Genomic DNA, 24,259 nt, shown 5'->3' with positions numbered 1-24,259 from the left:
TGCTAAATATGTAGCATATGCTTATGATTTGGTCATTTTGATTTTTGCAAATCCATGAACACAAATTGAGCAGGAATGCCTTGAGAATATTAAAGATCAGGGGCAAAATGTATAAATTTCTACATCAAAGACACTATGCAGATGTTATTGAAAGGTAGACAAGCATGAACTATCGTCCTCCAGTAATAAGATTTGGGAAGGCTCTAAAATATACTAGATCCGTTAAATATTTAGGGTTGTGCCTCAATGAGCAGTGTTTTTCAATGGACACGTAAAATGCATTCACTGTATGCCAAGCTCATAAGAAATGACTGGGGCATCAAGTGACAATCAATAAATTTGTTTTGATTGCTTGGGTACATAGAATTCAAAAATATCTTATACAGTTATACAAATAAATATTACAAATATCTTACACATTTTCTTCCAAGCAAAACCTGTACCTGCCAAACAGTTTCTCCGGTAGCATGGCATGCAATGACAGGGAGACTTCCTGGAAATTTATTGATTTTGTTGCACAGATTTTTATGTTATTATAAAAGGAATATTCTTGTATGTTAATTAGTATAATTTCTTGCTGTGGTGTAGGTAATATGGTCCTCGGGACACAAAGGTAGAATACCTCAGAAAGTATATGGCATTTGGCAAGTAATGGCATATATGTTTATTTGAGATGTTAAGTTAATAAAATTAAAAAAGCAGGCTATGGTTACAGTTTCATATGTATGCTGCATTTTTAATAACAGGACATGGTCTTTCTTCAAGGCTGTGACAACTACGACTGATTCAAAGTGAGTTGTGTTCATGTGGAGAAATAGACATCTGTACATACGTCTGAGTGTAGTTTGTACGTGAAGCTGCACTCTGTACTGGAAAAGATCTGTTGGTCTTCTGGATTGTCTGAAGTTTCCATTTCAAGGAAAGATGTATGTTACTAGCTATAGTAAGGTGTGGCAAGGATGGAAACTCAGCTGAGATGGGTAATGAAATCATCTCCTTGAGATGTCTAAGTGGCTCTATTTAAAATTTTTTTTTAGTTGAGTTAGATTTATTTAATCATTTTGTTTTAAGCTACAGTAAAAAAGTTGCAGAAGAAACCACACCTTCAAAATGAAAGATGTACAAAATTTGTTGCGACTCTACAAACAACAGATCACTGATGAGGACATGAAAAAAAAATATATTCACTATACAGTGGAAGTTGAGTTTTTTTTTTTTTTTTTTTTTTTTTTACCAATGGAAATATTTTTAGAATTTTTTACTCTTTCACATTCTTTACAAACACACCATTTTTTGGAATGCTTATTTTTCAGCAGCAAATAATGCAGATGAGAGGGAGAGACATACATCAAGTGCCTAGTGAATGATCCTGACTGAGCACCAGTTTTTCTCCTTATCACTACTGTGTTTACAAATATCCTGTATCTTTCTAGTCTAACTCAAAATCCAACTGTATTCAACAACGTAGAAACAATACTCTACAATAAATGAAATTAATATATATATATATTTTTTCCAAATGGATTTTATTAGTTTGCACCTGTAGCTCACATAATACCCATTTAACTTAAGCAGTGGCAACCACAGAATGCTTGAAAACTTTGTTACCTTACTAAATTGCAAGGTAGAGTTACATGTCATCATCTCCACACCTATACCGGTGATCGTCTTTTTTATCTGCTTGTAACTTAATGAGATCATCGATGCGTAAAATTGTAATTGCTGCTTCGGTTGCAAATTTCAATGATTTTATTTTTGAGACTGCTGGCTCAAGAACTCCTGCCTTTTTGTTATCTCTTACAGTGCCTTCATATAAATCTAATCCAACCCTAGAAAACCAAAGATAGTATTTTCAAAAATATATACACACACATATATATATTAAATGTAATATAAAATCAAAGTTTCAGTTGATGAATAAAAATAAATAAGCCAGGTATGAGAGATGTACCAAAAGTAAAAGGATGCAAAGGTGTGTACAGGCGGGCCTCGATTAACGTGATTAATTCGTCCCGTGAGCGCAAGACGTAAACGTGTTAATCGAATATCATAACCAATAGGAAAAATTATAATTGGTCCTTGACCTTCTGGAATGTCCATAAAGAATTTTAAAAATACCTTTTAAATAACTTTTTAACTGTATATAATGTAAAAGATAATGAAAATAATTATGGAATTAAATGTATATTGCATGAAACAGTGGTTCTTAAACTGTGCACAGCGGAATATTTTAAATTTTCGAGGGAAACACAGCGATACTCAACATCTGTCGTACACCATGCGAACTACTAGCTCGAGGTAGTTCACAGTTTCAGCATTTCTTATTAAGTTGTTTGGACCAACTACTAAATGAAACTGTTAGGTATTTATTTTGGTCTGGGTGCGCCTTGAAAAAATTACTGAGACATTAAAGGTGCCGTGAAGCGAGAAACTTTGGGAACCTCTGACATAAAATACACAATGAAGAAATTACTGTTGCAGAAATATTTGAAGAGTGTTGACTTTCTCTTTTCATCAATCAATTTGCGATAGCCGACAACAATCTTCTCTGGGCCCTGGCGAAATAAATATCACAGAGAACATCAAACCTTTTGTTTGAGGTTCTATGCGATACGAAAGATTTCATCTAATTCTTTTCCGTTATCTCCTTCGCGGTAACATTTTCATCTGGCTCATTTAAAAATTTGAATTTTTAAATGCAAGTCTGCATTTACTTTATTAGCAGGAGACAAACAAGTCTTCTTCCGATGGTTGATAGAACACACCAAGGCGGGCAGCAGGCAAACGTTTGTTTATTGGCCGTACGACTTGTGTTAAGCTTACTGTGCGATTCAAATCTTTTTCAACTATCGCATAAAAAAAAAAAAAGATCACGTTAACTGGAAATTTGCATCGTGTAAAGTGAAAAGTGGTATCATTTTTCAAATAGCGTTAACTGAATATCGCGTTAATTGAACTCGCATTATGCGAGGCCTAGCTGTATATATATATATATATATATATATATATATATATATATATATAAGTATGTAAGAATAGATAAGTCTGATAAAGTTTGCACAGATGGAGGTGAACAGTACACAAAGTGCCAAGGACTAGAAGGGTAAGGGATAGTAGAAGGAAAAAAAAAAAAAAGAAGTATTGTAGTTATATAAAATGTGAAAGAATGTTAATATCCTAAAAGTTATGATGAATTAAGACAATTATGGGCTGAATTACAAAGCCAATTATAGGTGAGGGAACTGTAAAGCAAAATGATTAATACCAAATGATTAAACAAATAAAATAAAAATAAAAAAAGGTAGTAAAGTTGTCATCAGACGTGGGTGGGCAAATTTAGTTATAGGTTGAAAATAGGAATAGCAAAAATGCAAAATCTGATGTCAGCTGAAGAAAATATTGATACATGGTCAGGTATTTCATCAGGGGACTACACCTGATCATGTATCAGGAACTGCATTTTTATACGTGTCCACAAGAGTGTAAGAGAGGTGAAAAAAGCCAAAAAGAATAAAATTAGCACATTCTCTTATGGTTACAAGGTAGCCCCAAAGCAACATGTCAATAATATAAAAAAATTTTTAAGATAAAAATAAGGATAAAGCTAAAATAAAATATAATTAAGTGTTTTCAGAGCGGGAAAAAGGTTTTTAAATTATATGTAGTTTTTTAAAGTAAATTTGGAAAAATATAGTGTCGGAATTTTGTAGAAATTAGAAGAATTAAAATTATTTAGAACAAGTATAGGGTGAGGTGTTAAATAGAGGATGGGAGGGATAAAGGAGTAGTTATATAAAGACAAAAATAGCGATAGAATGAGGATAGTTGGTATGTTTCAAAACGATCCCCAAAATTCTTTCAAAATTACAGTGACTACCACCAAAGAGTCACTGTAAAAAGAAGTAGGTAAATGGTATTGGGAAAGGAAATAAAGTGCAGTAAGGGAAGATAAAAGTGATGAATAAAATGAACAAAATCTTTTTATATATCTAATTTTAACATACAAAATTTATTTCTAATTCACCAACTCACTCTTCCTTTATATTTGACTATTTCAAACACTGATTTATTTATTTTAATTTTATTACTATTTTATTGCAACAAAATTAATTACCTGTGTTGGGACAACCCTCCCTATTTTTATGGAAGAATTTACTGCTTTTATCCTCCTTTTTTAATGTTTTTCTTCCATAACTATACATAGGCATATTAACAGTTTATTGATACATAATCAGATGTAGTCCCCCAATGAAATACCTGCATTATGTGTCAATCTCTTTTAGCATGCATCAAATATTTTATAACATCAAAATAATATTTTTCCACCTTCTATTTGATGCTTGCTATTTCTTTGCAATTACAGTATTTTAATCATTTATTTTTCCTTTATAGCTTCATTCTTTCTAATATGGCTTTCTAATGAGGCAAAGACAATTCCTTTAATTTCTTATAATTCAATACATCATTTATGTTTCTTCACATTCTTACCCTATCATCATCTACCTTTCATATTTCTTTCTTTCCTTTACCTACTAGTTTTGGCACCTTGTTCTCTCTACACTTTCATCTATTAGCTCTTTCTCTCGCTTAATTACTTTAACCTTAAATGTATATGTGCACGCATGTGTGCACACATTTTCAAGGTCACTTCACGCACATTTTAGATGTGCCCATTTGTGTAAAAATTTTCTCAACCTTCCAAAAGGTGCCGCCATCCCTTAATTGCATTTCCAAGTAATTGCACACACTGTTCATAAAAGATGCAGTATCAAAATAGCTGAAAAAATGGGAGTTGATTCTCACCCGATACCTCAGTTGTCCAACGTAGGCTTATAAAATCTTCCAAAATTGTAAGAATTCTGATCTAGACATTAAATCGCACATAAATCACTGCATTGAAAAGAAGGGGAGGGGATTTTTTTAATTCCGATTTCAGTCTTAAAATTTCACTCTAATGTCGGGCAGTCAAATTGAAAAACAAGCATAAATTAACACATTCACTGCTTCTTGAATGCAAAATCTGCACCTTCAACTTTTAATCCATTTGGAGAGGGAACCACCCTACTTTTAAAAATTTTCTTTCAATTTGACAGAAGAAACACTGGATATTTCCATCTAGCAACCTTCAGAGAGGACTGATTAATTAAGTCATAGTGAGAAGAAAGCCCAAAAACGTTTGTCCTTCCCAATTCAGGCTGACCCAATCCCGTGGTTTTCAATCCTGGGTTCAAAACCATTGTCAGTGTTAACACAAAGTTTCCATTTAGTTATACATACACATGTGTATGTTTGTGTGTTTTTGAAATAAATTCATTTTAATTTGGTTAAAAAAAACTTGTTCTCCAAACACAACTACAGTATACAGTCTACAAACCTTTACAAAACTAATATGTTTGTACAAATGGGGTACATGATACAAACTCAAAACCACATCTGCTGGTTATGTTCAAGTTTAATTAGAGATTTTCATAATGTATACTGTTAATTGTAATGTGATGAACACAAAACTTCAGTTTTGTGATGCTTCAAAATTTTGTGAAATTTCAAAGGACAGTAAAAACCTCTAGTTTACTGTCCAGTGACACGAGAAGGTAGGCCGGGCAGTAGGAAATGTAAAGCACTGGTGGGATAAAACCCTGTGGTAGCTGGAACTAAATGGAGAGCACAGTGTAAAAAAAAAAGTCTGCTGTGCAACGTACAGCGAAAATTAAGTGAAACTTCTTTAGGCGAACATTTATCACTTGACCAAGGATCTATTGACTGTATGAATGCAGCAGGCGATGAATCTGTGTAAATGAGAGTCTCGGAGACGTGAGACGTTCCGTTACTAAATCTAGTTTCAGAAAGTGCTGTGGCATTGGATGATATTTAAAACCATTTGACTTCGATAGAGCTGGAATCACTTTATTCTTGAGAGCCACAACAGCTGTTACAGGCCAATATTTGACTTACATCCTCATTTGGAAATGCTGTTTGAAGAAGAGCGTAATTTCGAGCTGGTACAATCTTCACATCATCTTTGAACCAAAGCTGATCACACACAGAACAGACTGAACCAAAATCATTATCCAGGAATGTAAGTTTAAACTATGTGTGTGGATGCTTTTGGTGTTTCTTAAAATCCTGTTACTGCTCCTGCTGAAGATTTGATGGAGTACTTCTTGCAGTCGGTGTTGGTTTCTTTGCTTTTCGTTTATGATTAGGCTTCAACGACTCTTCATTGTTTTCATTTGCAGTATCAACTTCGATGACTCCTTCCAAATTCACTTCTAACATATCTGTGGAGATGTAAGGCTCTGACGATGTGGATGGACCTTTTCCAGCTTCATTGTTCAACTCTATCGCACAATGTAATTTCTTCTGCTGTCAAAATAGCTTAGCTCCTTTGCACTCAATGATGGTTTCGGCGGTCGTATTGCACATATACGTGCTCTATACGCCTTACAATGCCCACTATTAGTCTTTGACACGTTGAATTATAATTTTTTTCCATTGAAATTTCTTTTTATTAAATACATTGGAGAATAACAAAAGAAATAGCATGATGCAATCAGTTGGATCATGCATCACACATGCCTAGTATGGAGTGGTACAAGGGTGTGTGTGTGCGGATGAATCATTTCGTGTCGCAGTTTCTTGGCGATTTTTGTCAATCCACGAATGCACTCCATTTGTATGTGCACTATACACCCTACAATGCTCATCACAGTGGACCCCGTCCGATCAAATCACTTTATGATGGACACTCCATAAAAATACCGTTCACTATAAGATATGTAGAAAGCATATGTTCATTATAAGATATGTAGGTCATTATGATCACATTTACAAATTGAATTTTAATTCTATTAATGGTGAAATTAGGAGGAATATTATCCAATGGCTATAAAACTTTATTGCCTTACCAATTAAAAAGAAAGGAAAGCAAAAAGTCAACTACACCAGGTATTCTCAGGTGGTTTTCCTCCCAATTACCAACCAGGCCTAACGTAGCTTAATTTCAGTGATCAGACGAGAACCGTTGCATTCATCCTAGTATAATAGTTGGCTGTTCAGAGTGTGCGTGTAATGTGTTTACTTATGGCTTAGCTTGCTCTGTCGTATTTTTGTTGCATTTTTTGTCAATCCACAAATGCAAGTTACTCCCATCTGAAAACTGCCTTGAGTGCACCTAAAGAAGTCTCACTTCAAAATACCATTCACTATACAATATGTAGTAAGCAACAGTCATTGTGATCATGTTTACGAATTGAATTTTAATTCTATTAACGGCGATTCTAATAAGCAAAAATAGGAGGAGTATTATCCACAGGCAACAAAAGTAAAGATATAAAGCACAGATTTACACTTTATTACCTTACCAATTAACAAAATGAAACAATACATGAAAATCAGAAGAATATTTTCCAAAGGTTAACAAAAGAAAAAAAAAGAAAGGAAGGCAAAAAACCAACTACACTGGGTGGTCCACCCTCCCAATTACTAACTGGCCCTAACGATACTTAACTTCAGTGATTGCATGAGAACCGGGACATGCATTCTAGTATAATAGCTGTTCAGAGTGTCTGTAATGTGTTTACTTATTGCTACTGTAGCATTTTCAGTGCGTTTTTTGTCAATCGACAAATGCAAGTTACTCTCATCTGAAAACTGCCTTGATTGCACCTAAAGAAGTTTCACTTCAAAAAAAAAAAACATAAATAAAAATAAGTAAGAAGATGGTAGTTGAAAGACAGTGACAGTGCTTTTTGTCTTGCAGTACCAGAGATTTCCCCCCGACTCTGCATGTGACCTTTTAATTAATCTACAGATGTTCCAACTATAATCCAATCCATCCCTATTTGGAACAACATATCCTTGTCAATGCAGCCAATTGCTTCAAAATGCACGGGCCCTGGCATAAATAGGTGGAACATAAATCTGGTCTTTCAGAAATTCCCAAATTAAAATCTAAAGGAATCGTATCAGGAGGGCACATAAAACTGGTCCTCTTCTTTCAAATTACTTCCCAGAAAACACTAGGTAAGTTATGTACAAACTTCTTAGCGGTAATGCCGGAAAGTCAATTCACCACTGTCATCCTGCAGTTAGGGCATACAGAAATTCTGCAACATGTCCAATTGTGCAATACCTAGGATGGTAGCTTCCTCCAAAGAAGAAAAGTTTGTACACACAACTCACATCGCATAAAAGACAATTCCATCATGCATGATTACAGTTTTTAAATTATGCCACCATCTATAGCAGATGGCGCAGACCATATTTTTCCAGTGTGTGAATAAAAACTTGATATCCTCTATAACCTGTAACTGGCATTCAGTCTGTATCATGTAACCACACAGCAACATTTTAGTTTCGTAAAAGAGGTTTGTGACCACCAGTATTTAAGTTAAATAATATTTAACTTAATGCTTCTGACAATCCAGTTGGGCAACTTGCTATCTATGAATTCTGTTTGGAGCTAGAAGACTTGGGACTACCATAAGGAAACTCGTTTTTTCTTAGGAATCCACAACAGAAAGTTCCCGCCCTACCAGCAAGTTGTTGATTACTGGAACAAGTTATCTATGAATAGCTGAGGTTGATGGCTTGGAGAAATTCAATCAACTGGATACCTATGTGAAGAGGGAAACACATAGGTTATTTTCTTATCTACTTTTATGTTTCATATTTGCTTTATGTATTATTTGTGTTTTATTATTTTTTTGGTTGCTGCCAAGGCCCATGGCCTCCTTGCACTACATGACTAATATACATGAGTTTCTACTTTTGATCACTTCTATCAGATGAAGCATTTAAACATACAGTTCTTTAACCATGGTTCAGCTTTCTAATTGTGAACTCCAAGCTGATGCTTTGTGTTGGTGTAGTTAAAAAATATATAAACAAATAAAAAAAATAATAAAAGCATTTTCATATTATAAAGACCTTTTGATTAGCACAAATGAAAAAGTATGAAATATATAAGAAAAACTAGTCTAAAATTTTGTCTATGTATGTATTATATGTACCTTCATAATATGACTATGTACATAGACAGTACATAGTGAAATGCAAGCATATGGCATCGAAATGAAAATAACAAACAATTTAATATTTATTAGAAATTTCAAACAAATCTTTCAAACCGGCACCTTTGCTAGCTAAAAAACTTATCCCACCAGTGCTACCACCAGTTTCGCTAAAGTGTTGATAAAGGAGTTTTGCCTTTTCACGAATGATGAGTGAACTTAACGGAATTTTATTTTGAGTTCCGTCTTCTATCCACAGATTTAAAGCCTTTTCCATTTTTTCGAATTTAACATCACGAGTTACAGAGCAAATTTTTGAAACAATTAGCGCGTTTTCACGAACACTACGGCAGATTTTTTCTTCCGATTTCTTGATTGATCGTACCGTTGACTCATTGATTTTATAATGTTTTGCCACTGAGGAGACACTTTCACCATTAGATTAGAATTTTATCTAATAACTCAATTTTATTCGCTAATGTCATCACCTTCTTTGATCTTTTCACATTTCCCTTGTTATTCGTAGCCATATTTTTGTACGGGTTAGAAAGACCTTGTCCACAATAAAGTCACTTTCTTCCGTTAATACGCTCGAAAAAGTCTGTTTTACACTGCAAAACGGTAGATTTGTCACTTTTGTAAGCATATCAATTTATAAATTTATTCAATTTATAAGCATATAAATTAAAAGCAAACGACAAAACCTTCCATGACAAGCACATAACACATACTGAACAAGGATTAGCGAGAAACATCCACGCTCTCGCGATTTTGTCACCCCCATCCGCTGAGCGCTGTTATGATCGGAAAAGATAATTTTAGCCACGGCCAAGTTTTTTATGGCAGAAAATGTTCACGGAGATTTAAAATCCACATTTTTTTTAGGTTTCATTTTATATTAAATCAGCGACCGCGAATACAGATACCACGAATAGTGGGGGTTTACTGTATTGCTAAAAATAACAGGATACCATGTTTCAAAGAGACATTTAATATTACAATATTTAATGTGTCAGCCTACCTTAATTATATACCGTATTCTCCTTGGTAGACTCCAAACCGAATTTTTATAACAAGATGGTATTTTGGTCCATTCCTCCTTCTTCAGCACAGTGGTCAATTAAGATACTGAGTGCCGACAGTTGGCCTGGCCTGAAATCAACTAACTTCCCAATACATCCCAAAGATGTTCAAGTGAGTTTAATCAGGTCTCTGAGTACGACAGTGGTGCTTTTCATATCGACGTCTTTAAACCAAATCACTATAGACTAAGTATGACACAGTGCAATGTCAAGTTGATACAGAAAAGGACCCTCCCCATACCAATGCCATGTGTACAAAGAGTCAAATTGTCCAGAATGTCAATGTACATGGCATTCATTATATCAGGAACAACAATCAATAGTCCAAACCACAAGAAACTACCCTAGAAGGCAAGTGCACTTCCCTCATAGTTGGGATGACACCCAAACATGGCCATCATATCGTAAAGCTGTGTACTATTTTCCAACATTCCAAGGACCAATGATGGGCTATGCACCAGTCAAGCCAATACTATATATTGTGCTGTGATATCTAGTTTGAGTACCGTAGCTCACCAGCAAAATCAGCTACAATGCTATGTATAACCCTGTGTCATGCTACCAGTTCCTGTAGCTTCTCTGAACTCTTGGTTGTCAGTATTTGATGAGGACTGGGATCTATTTAACAATCTTCTGAGTGCTTTCTGGTCTCTTTCCACTAATATCTCAGCTGTAGTAGCAATCTGAAGTTTCCATTTGATGATTACAACAGCCCATGTTGATCTAGGGCATTGCAGTTTTGCCTTAATGGTTCATTGCTTACTTCTAGTCTAAATGCAATTGCTTCTATACCTACTTATAAAACCATTTCATATCTGAAATTCTATTTCGGGTATAGGTAGTGCTATAGTATGACTCTGATGAGGAACTGGTTAACATTGTTGGCATTTGTCACAACTGCATACTTTAATAGTTCGTTCAAGTTTGATTTTTGTTAGTAAACAAAGGAAGTACTACCATCTACCTCAACGAATGCAAGAAGGAAAGTTTACATAAGGTAAAAACATTATATTTAATGTTAAGTATTTTGATAAGGAAGCACTAAATGAACTCCAAGCTTGTAATTAAATATGCAACAAAATGTGCAAATGTTGTCGTCACAGAATTTTCAGAAACAATTATTAAAAAAAAATTAGGAGAGAAGGATCAGAGATAACAAGAATCCCACATTTAAATATCCGAAAAAGCTAACTAAACAAGCTATTATATCTTCTGTGAACAAATTCAATTGAGAAGTTAAAGGCTGACTTTAACTTCTACACAAATGGGAAAAGTTTCCCATTTGTGTAAGTCTTGGAAAAAATTTCAAAGCAAAATAAAACTTTTAATAGAAAAATACAAAATTATACTAAAAGGACAAGATACTGACAACAAATAAAGTGACTTAAAAGAGAAAGTAGGCCTCTCATTTATACTGATGAAACTTGGATCAATAGCAATTTGACATTAAGTAAATGTTGTCAAGTCAAAATTTTTGCAGCATCTATCAATCAGGAAATGTTTCAAATGACTTACTGTTTTATGTATGGGTGGAGATTATATTTATTCCATATCTCTACCTATACATCATTAGCATAGAAAGCAAACAAGTCTCTCATCATATACTCCCTCCTATTGTGTCTGGTCAGCACTATGAGAACATCCTTAGATTCAGATGCCCCCCCCCCCACAGACTGGAGATGTGCAGATGTATCTCGAATTCAGAGGGTGACACGAGTAATTACATACCTGTTAGTTCAACTTCTGTTCCAGGGAAAATAATGGAGTCACTGGTTAAAGAAATAATGCAGGATCATCTAGAAAAGACTAGTTATTGTTCAGACACAGCATGAGGTTGTTAAGGGAAAATCTTGTCTGACCAATTTGATTGGATATTATGATGTGGTCACAAAGGAACTAGATGCAAAGAAATAATGTTGATATCATATACTTGGGTTTCAGGAAAGCTTTTGCTACCGTTGCACATAAAAGACTGCTGTACAAATTAGAGCAGTATGGCATTAAGGGAAAGTTGCCATAAATAAAGGGATGGTTGAATGAAAGAAGACAGAGTGGTAATCAATGGACACTGCTCTTCGTGGACTAATGTAATTGGTGGAGTCCCCCAGGGTTCAGTGTTGGGCCCACTGTTGTTTTCTGTATTTATCAATGATATAATGATGAAGGTATATCAGGCTTAATGTCCAAGTCTGAAGATGATACAAAGTTTGACAGTGTTGTTACCGACAGTATGTTATTGCAACAGGATCTAGAAATGTTAAGCAGATGGGCTGAGAAGTTTAGCATTGACAAATGCAAAGTGCAGTCAATCCTCGTATAACACGTGTTTACACTACATGAATTCGATCATACACGATTTATAAATAGGAGGACGATATCTTATATAACACGAACTGAATTCGCTTATGCACGAATCGCCTTTGTGTTTACAAGAAATGGCAGTCGAACGCAGAATCATCCCAACCGAATGCAACACGATAGGAATGAAGAGAAGATTCTGAAAATGTATTTGTTTTTTATATCAGTGAAGGGGAAACACATTTCACCATAACAATGTAAAAACCAACACAATTCCAGCTATCGGTATAATCGCAAATGCAATTAGATCGAGTTTACTACCAGTTTATAACAGATTCCACTAGCAGAAAGGCAACTAGAAATTGTTTTTATTGTTTTATGGTAGTAACCCCTAGAAATTGGAGAACGAGGGTAGCCTGTGCGGACGTACATTTCTGCCGCTCCTGGAACAGAAGTTTTTTCTGATTTATTTTCTGTTTTATTAGCTTAAATTGGCATATTAACTTATTTTCTAGAGTAGTTTTATATTCTTATTTACGATACTTAGATTAAAGTAACTTAGATAGAGATTTTGTAGGTATTACTTGGTATCGGAAAAGGATCAAATCCATGCGTTTACCGTTTGTAAATAGCCGCCATTGTTACGTGATAGAAAATATCGAAATAGATAGCATAAGGCTTAATATAGTATAGTATAGTATAGTACATAATATTGTCAATTAATCAGATAATTAATCTTATTGAACTTCATTGTCAATTAAATTGTACTTTTAACTATACATATAATGACTTGGTTAATGTTACATAAATAATTAGTAAAAAAATAAATAATTAATACTTAACTCGATACAGAAGTTATATAAAGGGATTTCGTAGATAACACTCGATACTGAAACATAAATATAGCATTATAACTGTGTTGAGATATAAGTTTAGGGTTTTAATTTTGTACTGAAATTGAAATTAAATCGAAATCATGACTCTGACCAGAGCAGCAAAGCAAAAGGCCCAAGCTAATGGGAATGCTGTGGCTCAGGGGAGAACTGGGGGGGGGGGGGGCAGTTGCCCTCTGAATCACACCTATTAAAATGCACTACTTGCTTGATGTTTGTGGAGCATCAGGTACGGGACATGATACTGCCATGGGGGATGTCTTTGTGTGCGCGCGATGCAAGGAGCGTAAGGAAATCAGGCGACAACTCAGCATTGTTATGGGCCTATACGAGTGTTTGAAGGATAGGGTGGTTGCCTTCGAAGGATTAAAAGTGACGGGCCCATCAAGCTCTCAGCTGCCCACACCAATGCCAGAGCTTGCACTTGGTCATCGCACAACACAGCGGCAGCCCCCAAGGCAGAATGCGCTGGACTCAAAGGAACTAGTAGTTGTTGGTGACTCTATTGTCAGGGAAACGTGAAACATGCTTTGTAAAAAGTTATTGTTATTTTGGTTCTTAGGAGCATTAGCAGCTAAGGCCATATTGCTCCGGGGATTTGCGGTGGTCATTCCCTGACCTTTCCGCATCCTCCGTATTTGGTGGTCACAGGCTTGAACCCTGGTCTAATCAAGAAGCGTGTGCTGTGCACTGCTGCTCCTGCCCACCTGGCTACGGAGGCGCCACTTTGTAAAAAGGATAGGTGGAACAGGACCAGGGTATGTCTGCCAGGGGCAAAAGTTGATGACGTTGTAGAGCGAATATCATCTTTTAAGGGCACAAAAGGTGATATAGTTGTACACATTGGCACTAATGATATTAAGAGTAGGAGACCGGCGGAATTACTTAACAAGTACAGGTCACTGTTGAAAAAAAAAAAAGCCGGGAATTGGGGTTGAATTTGAAAGTGTCTGCAATTCTGCCCAGACACGAGAGGAGGGAGTATATGATGAGAGCCTTGTCGATCAATTCGGCCCTGGAAGGATTGTGCAAGGCTCAAGGGGTAGAATTTTTTTCAGCCTAGTCTGTACTTGTTAACAGGAGAGACTGCTTCTACAGGGATGGGATACACTTAAATAGAAAGGGTGCAAGAATGTTTGCTGATGCTATCTAGGTGGGGGGGGGGGTTGGGCAATAAACTGCTAGATTGGGGGGGATACAAGGACTAATAGATTAACAGTAGCCACTGGCAGAGGTGAAAGTGATTCTTGCACTGCTTCTATTGGAATGAGCTGCAGCCTGGAAAATAAGATGCAGGATATTTCAGAGACTGCTGGGAATCATTGGGGTACAAATAAACACATAAGCTGTGTTAGGGTAGTTAAGAAAAAGAACTGGTGCATGTATACTTGCATGTACACCAATGCTAGGAGTTTAGTAAATAAATTTGATGAATTTGAGGTATTGCTCAAAACATCAAAGGCAGATATTGTGGGGATTTCAGAGACGTGGTGTCACACAGATATAAGGAATGCAGAACTGGAATTTGCGGAGTACAATGTCTACAGAAAGGATAGACAGGGTAGGAAGGGAGGAGGGGTTATGCTATTAGTTAAGAAATACATAAAATCCAAGGAAGTGAATCCAGTCGACATTGCTGGACAGTGCAGTGTCGAGTCAGTTTGGTGTGACATAAGCATTGGGAGATCAAAACTGAGAGTAGGAGTGTGCTATAGACCTAATGATTCTGATGAGTATAATAGGAAACTGTACAGGGAAATAGAGTGGGCCAGTAAATCAGAAAGTCTTATAATGGGGGATTTTCATTTCCCAGATATTGACTGGAATTTGGGGGCTGGTCACTCACACACTAGCAAGACTTTTGTGGATTTATTGGATGATTGTTTTCTACATCAGCATGTTCGGGAGGCAACTAGAGGGAGTAATACTCTTCATTTGATTATCAGTAGTGATTCTTCATGCATTAAGAATCTGCAGGTAAATGAACCACTAGGTGGCAGTGATCACAGTGTGCTGAAGTGGGATTTACTCAAAGAGGTAACTACTATTAGGGGTAAAGGGAAGGGTTATTGCTTTCGTAACGGCGACTAGGATGGACTGAGACAGTATTTAAATTCTATACAGTGGGACCAACTGATGATGTTACCAACAGCAAATTCAAAATGGGAAGCATTCAAAAAATTTACCTTGGAAGCTACTAGGCTTTACATACCAACTAAGAAATATTGTTCGAGGTTTAGGCCTAAAGGGATGTCAGATGAACTAATGAGACATATGGCAGAGAAGAAAAATGCATGGGATACATACAAATTAGCACATGACACAGAAGCCTATGATAGATACAAGTTGATCTGTAACCAAGTTACAAAGGAGGTTAGGCAGGCGAAGGCAGATTACGAGAAATCTTTGGCAAGGGATGCAAAGAAAAACAGCAAAGAGTTCTTTACTTATGTAAACTCTAGCAGGAAGGGGATGAATCAGATTGGTCCACTTGATATCGATGGGTCAACTGTTGATGATCCTGCTCAGGTAGCTAACAAACTGAATGAATATTTTGCATCGACATTCACACATGAGGAGTTATTCAGTGAGGGGAATGCCAGAGGTGTACTCAACTCTGGCAGTAAGCTAGAGAATCTTGTAATAACTGAGAGTAAAGTGGAGGAGAAATTGTTGAAGATAAATACAAGGAAGGCAATTGGGGTGGATAGGATCTATCCAGTTATATTAAAGGAGGCAGCAAAGGAAGTAAGCAAACCCTTAGCCATAATTATGAGAGCTTCCTTGGACTCAGGGGAAGTACCAATGGACTGGAGATGTGCAAATGTGACCCCAATTCACAAAGGAGGATCAAAGGGCAACACAAGTAATTATAGACCTGTTAGTATAACTTCTGTTCCTGGAAAATTAATGGAGGCACTGGTTAAAGAGGTGCTGCAGGATCATCTAGAGAAGACTTCAGTTATAGCTCAGACACAGCATGGTTTTGTTAAGGGGAAGTCTTGCCTGACCAATTTGATTGGATACTATGATGAAGTCACAAAAGAACTGGATGCAGGGAATAACTTTGATATTATATACTTGGATCTTAGAAAGGCCTTTGGTACTGTTGCACATGGAAGACTGCTGCACAAATTGGAGCAGTGTGGCATTGGAGGAAAATTGCTGCTATGGGTAAAGGTTGAGGGGGAGAAGACAGAGAGTGGTAATCAATGGACATTGCTCATCCCGGACTAATGTTATTAGTGGAGTCCCTCAGGGTTCAGTATTGGGTCCATTATTGTTTTGCCGACCGGGCTAGCCGAGTGGGTAAAGTACCTGCCCGGCAACCCAGAGGTCGCGGGTTCAATTCCCGCCTCGGGCTTGGATCAAAGTACTGCAAAAACCTTGGGAGGTGCAATATGGCCACAGAAGCCGATGCACCAACAACTACCAAAAAAAAAAAAAATTATTGTTTTCTGTATTTATAAATGATATCAATGATGGTATATCAAGCTTAATGTTCAAGTTTGCAGACGATACGAAGGTTGGCAGGGTTGTCAAGGAAACTACTGACACTATGCTACTGCAACAGGATCTGGAAAGGTTGAGCAGATGGGCTGAGAGGTGGCAAATGAAGTTTAACATTGACAAATGTAAAGTACTACATATGGGAAACAGCAACTCCAGAGCAATGTATCAACTCTGTGGTACTACACTGACAGTGGTAGAGAATGAAAGGGACCTGGGGGTGGTTGTGCAGGCAGATATGAAGTTTTCTGAGCAGTGCAGACGGGCTGCAAGAGTAGCTCATGGTGTATTATCGATGATATATAGGAATTTTTCTAGCAGGGATAAGGAGGTGATTATTCCCTTGTATAAGGCAATGGTCAGGCCACACCGAGAGTACTGTGGTTATTTTTTATTTATTTATTTTTTTTTTTTGGCTGATGCTGCATAAGCTTGCTTTCTTGCATCAAATGCCTCTACTAATGCTAATGCTAAAATGTGCTATAGTAAAATGTGAGGTGTTAATAGTGTATCTCTGCCTTTACAGTGTTGTTTATTCAGTTGCTACACACGTGCAGCTTTGTTAATGTGTATCAAACGTGCCTCCTCGGTTTATAATTGTGCTTTATTCCCTAAAAATGAGTAAAATACTTAAAAGGTGTGAAAAGAAAGCGTCCTAGTGAAGACACTGCAGATTTAGAGAGAAAAAGAAAAGCAATATCGATAAAAAGAGGCGGACTGGGTAAAAAATTCTTACCCGGGAAAATATATAGTGGCCTCATACTATGGTTTATGGGCAAAATCACACCGGCTTCTGGCCCACAGAGGTTTTCCCGGTAAAGCTTATGGCCAGTTCGCCTCTGTCAATAGAGAAAAATATGAAATTGTGAAATGCTTTGAGAAAAATAAAAGACCATGTGATATTTGCACGTGCTACAGACCTAAATGAGACAACGCCGAGAATTACAAAGAATGCAGAGAAAATAAAAACAACTTTTATAGCAGGAACAACGTGAAGACACTGCAGATTTAGAGAGAAAAAGAAAAGCAATATCGATAAAAAGAGGCGGACTGGGTAAAAAATTCTTACCCGGGAAAATATATAGTGGCCTCATACTATGGTTTATGGGCAAAATCACACCGGCTTCTGGCCCACAGAGGTTTCCCCGGTAAAGCTTATGGCCAGTTCGCCTCTGTCAATAGAGAAAAATATGAAATTGTGAAATGCTTTGAGAAAAATAAAAGACCATGTGATATTTGCACGTGCTACAGACCTAAATGAGAAAACGCCGAGAATTACAAAGAATGCAGAGAAAATAAAAACAACTTTTATAGCAGGAACAACGTGAAGACACTGCAGATTTAGAGAGAAAAAGAAAAGCAATATCGATAAAAAGAGGCGGACTGGGTAAAAAATTCTTACCCAGGAAAATATATAGTGGCCTCATACTATGGTTTATGGGCAAAATCACACCGGCTTCTGGCCCACAGAGGTTTCCCCGGTAAAGCTTATGGCCAGTTCGCCTCTGTCAATAGAGAAAAATATGAAATTGTGAAATGCTTTGAGAAAAATAAAAGACCATGTGATATTTGCACGTGCTACAGACCTAAATGAGACAACGCCGAGAATTACAAAGAATGCAGAGAAAATAAAAACAACTTTTATAGCAGGAACAACGTGAAGACACTGCAGATTTAGAGAGAAAAAGAAAAGCAATATCGATAAAAAGAGGCGGACTGGGTAAAAAATTCTTACCCGGGAAAATATATAGTGGCCTCATACTATGGTTTATGGGCAAAATCACACCGGCTTCTGGCCCACAGAGGTTTCCCCGGTAAAGCTTATGGCCAGTTCGCCTCTGTCAATAGAGAAAAATATGAAATTGTGAAATGCTTTGAGAAAAATAAAAGACCATGTGATATTTGCACGTGCTACAGACCTAAATGAGACAACGCCGAGAATTACAAAGAATGCAGAGAAAATAAAAACAACTTTTATAGCAGGAACAACTCAAAGTGTAATATAAAAGTTTAGAAATCTAAACTTTTATATTACTTTTAAGCAATTGCGATTCTATTATTACTCAGAGTGTAATTAAAATCCATTAGAATAAGACACAAAGATTTGGAAGAGATGGAATGGCTATCGTGTGTTTGGATAGAAAAAAAAAAAAAAAAAAAAAAAAATCCAAGTTTGCTTACGATAGAAGCAAAAGCATTAGCAATATTTTTTTACGTAATAGTCGTAATAAAATATGTAATTATTAGTCGTAATAGTCATAAATAAAATACGATTAATTATTGTGTTTGGTAATGTTTTGGTTACAAATGTGTGTTCAGTCTTGGGTGGTCGGCACCTAACCCTATTTTTCTCATAGGGCCTGTTGTTTATATTGCACGATGGTTTCTAGGAACACGACTATTGTGCTATACGAGGACTGACTGTACAGCATATGGGTAACAGTAACCCTAGGGTAATGCACAATGGCACTACACTCAGAGTAGTGGAGAATGAAAAAGACCTAGTTGTGCAGTCAGATATGAAGTTCTCTAAGCAATGCAGACAGGCTGCCAGGACTCATGGAGTTTTGTCAGTGACATACAGGAATTTCACTAGAAGGAAAAGGAGGTGATTATCCCTTTGTATAAAGTAATGGTCAGGCACACCTTGAATAATGCACACAGGTTTGGAGGCCTCATTTTAGGAAGGATGTAGAGCTGTTGGAATGAGTACAGAGAAGGGCAACGAGAATTGGTGAGGGAACAAAGGAGTGTTCTTACCAAGAAATCCTTCAGTTCTACAAACTGCTGATGGAATTCTTCCTCTTGCTCAGATTATGCACATGAGGGGGCATGAATTCAAACTGAGGAAAGACTTTGCAGAATAAATGTGTGGAAATTTGCTTTTAGCCAGCAAGTGTTTGATTGCTGGAACAAATTCCCATCTGTCATTGTGTATGTTGACAGCTTAAATAAATTAAAGGAAGAACTACACAAACTTTTGGAGTGAATGGATAGGTGAAATGGTTTTTTTGGCTGATGTATAAGATTGCTTTCTTGTATTATATGCACTATTAACAACAACGGGGGATTAATCATAGTCACAAATTCGGCAATTTTTGAAAAATGGGTATCAGTGTTAAAACTAGGATTCCTTTTTTGCCTTTGTTAATCACTTTTCTTCGAATTTTTAGGATTGATGTTTTGCATTTTAATTAACACTGTAATATTAATGCCACTAAATATATAATGGGCAGATTTAAAAAATGTATTAGAAATTTTAATATTACTGGGGATATATCTATGGACAGATTGTTGGAATTAACTATTTGTGAACAAACTTTGACCAGCAAAGAAATTTGGGGGAGGGAGGGAGCTGTGCTCATGTATCTAATTTGGAAGAAGAATACCATGATGGAATTGTGCAAACCTCTGATAATACCAGTTCACAACAGTAAAGAGGATATATGGTATAGTTTATACGAAACAACAATTTATGGACTTACTAGTCCCGAGGGTGAATATAAAAAAACGGAAGTCAATTTGCCGAGGCCATTATTTTATTTCTATAAGGGGCCGCCGTAGCCTAGTGGTCAGGCGTGCGGGTGCATAAGTACACGTGCCTTGAGTGACCGGGGTTCAAGCCCGTGACTGCTGAATACGGTGCTGTTTCTTGTATTCTGTGTATCTTGTAAACTCCTCTGATCGTTTGGTCGTCCCGGAGTATAAACAGAAAATTTATTTATTTTTATATGGCTATTATTTCTATTTATGAGAAATTCAATGTTATAAACCTGAGAAGCAGAATGAATTATTGTTAAATCAGTAATAGTGATAAAATGTCTACTTTATACTGAATTAGTAATGTATTCATTCATATATACCGTATTTCCCCATGTATGAGACACACCTTAATTTTGGGGCCCGAAATTTGAAAAAAAAAAAAAAAAAAAAAAAAATGTATTACATAAATTTATTGAACTCAAGTTTTATTCATCATAAAATTCATACAACTCCTCATCACTGTCAAAACTCCCATCTATTAGCTTGTCCTCATCTGTGTCTGATGAGGAATCACCATCTTCGTATATTGCCTCGTCCTTAGTTCCATCTATGGCATTTGAAATGCCACACTTCTTAAATGACTTGACAACGATCTCAATCTTGATATTATCCCAGGATCTTTTCACCTAGGTATAAACTTCTCCTATAGTTGGTTTCTTCACTCTTCCTGCAGGTGTCAAATTGTCCCCAGAAGACTTCATCCATTGGTTCCATTTGTCTCTCATGGCAGCTTTGAAGGGTTTGTTAATGCTGACATCAAGTGGTTGGAGCTGGGATGTCAAGCCTCCATTTTTGCTCTGCAGCAGTCTTCTTTGTGTTTTTTGTTATGTGTGCCCTGAACTGATCAAGCACCAATAGGGCAGGTTTGCATAAGAGCCCACCTGGTCTCCTGCTCCAAACTTTCTCAAATCAGATCTTCATCCAATCCTGATCCATCCAACCCTTGTCATGAACGTTGACAATCACTCCTCGAGGAATGTCTTCTTTTGGCATTGTTTTGCGTTTGAAAATCAGCATGGGAGGCAGCTTGGTTCCGTCGGCACAACAAGCTGGAACAACTGTATAATGGCTCTTTTCGTGTCCACTTATCTTTACAGTTACAGTTTTCACCCCTTATTATCAACAGTTCTGTTACTTGGGATATCAAATTGAAGGGGGGGGGGGGACTTCGTCTATATTTGCAATCTGTCCCAACTCAAACTGACGTGTCTTCCGACATTGAATGACAAAACGATGAAATTCAAGGGACTTCTGCTCATAGCTTTCAGACATCTTTTGGGCAAGTTTGGTGCATGTACGCACGCTCAGTCCATTCCGTTTCATGAACCTGAAGCACCCAACCGTGTCCTTTGAAATCAGTAACTTCGTTTTCATCAGCAATTCTTCTTGCCTCATGCTGAACCATCTTTGTGGACACAGGAATTCCAATTGCCCTTTGCTCTTCAATCCATATCTTCAATTCCCTCTCTAAATCAGGCCATTTTGCTGACTTGCCTCTAATGTCCTTCTGCTGTGGCGTTTTCAGTAGTGTTTCTTCTTCCCGTAGCCAGTCTCAGATTGTTTTCTCAGTTGGAGGAGGACCAAACTTACATTCAGCAGCACGATTTCCATTCACTTTTGCAAACTGGATCACTTTTAACTTGAATTCAGCACTGTACGAAAATCTTTTCTGAGCCATTTCTGCGCAGAACGTGGCAAAACATAACCTAACATACCAGTAACAAGTGCGAAACAATGAGCGCAAAGACAACAAGCGCAAAAAATGCAAGTAAAAAAAAAAAAAAAAAAAATCTACAACCACTGTATAAGAGAGGCCGCCGTAGCTTAGTGGTCAGGCGTGTGGGTGCATAAGTACACATGCCTTGAGTGACCGGAGTTCAAGCCCGTGACTGCTGAATATGGTGCTGTTTCTTGTATTCTGTCTATCTTGTGAATTCCTCTGACCGTTTGGTCGTCCCGGAGTGTAAACAAAGAACTGTATAAGATGCACCCAGTTTTTAGACCCCGAATTTTTCAAAAAAGGGTACATCTTATACATGGGGAAATATGGTAAGTAGTTTTGAATGGCATTTAAAATAATCACATGTTTAACCTAATCACTCTTTTTCAGCAAATCTACCATTCCTAATTGGTCATGCACACACGAATTCGGGGTCATGTTTCACACAATCAGACAGTAATTTGCTACTTTGAATAAGTGAATGAACAATTAAACTTTAAATATAGTATTTCTCTATTCCAACACAAAACTTTCCTCTTTGTACCTTGATTCTTAAAAATAAAGATAGGACTCTGAGGTACAATAATTGGCCCAAAGCATTAAGCCAGTTTGTTCTAACACAATCTGCCATTATATACTTCTTTCATACACCTTTCTCAATCTTATATTTCTTTATCGTGAACTTGTATTTAGTTTACTTATTCATAAAAAAACATTAATACCATTAATGTGTAATGACAAAAAAAAAAGGACCATACCATTTCAGGTGAACATGCTCTGCCTTTGTTTGCGAACTGTTATGGTATGCTCGGAGCTTTGCTACTAAATCTGTAGCATCTTTTGCAGCATTCACAGCTAAAGTTTTTGGTATTATCAAAAGAGATTTAGCATATTCTGCTATTGCCAGTTGTTCTCTGGAACTCTGGAAAACAAATTTATTCAGATTTTAACAAACATTTTCAAAATAACTAACACATAAATTGAAAACATTATCCATAACCAGAATTTCAAAATATATATATATCATTTAAGAGAAAAATGTCAAATCTAATTTAACAGACTGGCTTAATGAAAAGAATAATCATTGCAAGTTTTTGGTAGCTAGATAACAAAGCAGAAACACTTAGTATCACCAAAGAAAGATTAAAATTAAATTCAATTTAATTAAAATTTTAAAAATCAAGAAATATTCACTAGCATAACAAAACTTTATTAAATAAAACAATAAGCAGTATTAAAAAACAAAACAGCTAACTTAATAAATACAAGCATGAGGTATGCAGTTCCAGAGAAATCTGCTGCTAAAGCATTACTGTTGAATGCAGCATGGTAATATTCTGAATTGCTAAAATCATTCACTTCATCTGAAAACCGCAATACAAAATTTTCAAATTAATGAAACGTTTCTGGGCTTAAGGTACACGGATATACAATAAGACCCCCTTATCCGTGAAGGATATGTTCCAAGGCCTATCGTGGATGGCTGAGACTGCGGATATAAGCGAACACCTGCTGACCCCATATATAATGTGATTTTCTCGTATATACATACGTATAATACAATTTAATTGATAAATTAAACAGACGGTAAGACATTATCAACATTAAATACGGTAATAGCAGACTCTTGATTTACTGGGACACTTCAAGACTCTTGGGGGGGGGGGGGACTCAAATCATAAAATTCAAGTAATAACTAGAATAGGTAGTAGTAGTGGCATGTGATGCAAGAAAGCAAGTGCAGCTTATGCAGCATCATCCAAAAAAAAAAAAAAAAAAAATCACACCATTATCTCCAAATGCCTGTCCAGTTTCTCCTTAAATTTATTCAACCTATCAACTTCCACAATGACAGATGGAAGTTTGTTCCAGCAATTAACCACCCGCTGGCTAAAGGCAAATTTCCGCACATCTATTCTACATCTGTCTTTTCTTAATTTGAATTTAGATTCGTAATTGAACTTAGGTTCGTAATTTGAACAACAGGAAGGATCCCATCAGAATTCAGTGTGCTCAATCCATTCAAGGCCTTATACACCTCAATCAGATCACCGCGCAGGTGCCTAGTCTCCAGCTGCTGCAATTTGCAGAACTTAAGCCTCTCATGGTAAGAGGATCCGATCCCTTCATTCCCCTCACCAATCTTGTTGCCCTTCTCTGTACACGCTCAAGCAAATCTACATCCTTCCTAAAATGGGACCT

At 36.6% G+C, this 24,259-nt stretch overlaps 1 protein-coding gene across 1 annotated transcript in view; it reads right to left on the bottom strand.

Annotated features, from left to right (window-relative positions):
• Positions 1 to 1,505: 1,505 nt before the first annotated feature.
• The window catches only part of CCT1 (chaperonin containing TCP1 subunit 1), a 184,686-nt gene continuing 161,932 nt past the window's right edge, over positions 1,506 to 24,259 (bottom strand). Inside the window, exons 11-12 of the mRNA XM_090375994.1 lie at positions 22,816 to 22,979; positions 1,506 to 1,829 (exon numbers count right to left, since the gene is read on the bottom strand). Coding sequence (XP_090232120.1) covers positions 1,631 to 1,829; positions 22,816 to 22,979 — 363 coding nt within the window. The 3' untranslated portion in view covers positions 1,506 to 1,630. The remainder of the gene's footprint in view (positions 1,830 to 22,815; positions 22,980 to 24,259) is intronic.

The sequence above is a fragment of the Mastigoproctus giganteus genome, chromosome 6 (assembly GCF_048544385.1).
Source record: "Mastigoproctus giganteus isolate SK-2022 chromosome 6, ASM4854438v1, whole genome shotgun sequence".
NCBI lineage: Eukaryota > Metazoa > Arthropoda > Arachnida > Uropygi > Thelyphonidae > Mastigoproctus > Mastigoproctus giganteus.
The sequence above is the reverse complement of the archived record's forward strand: the minus strand, read 5'-3'. Positions and strand labels throughout refer to the sequence as shown.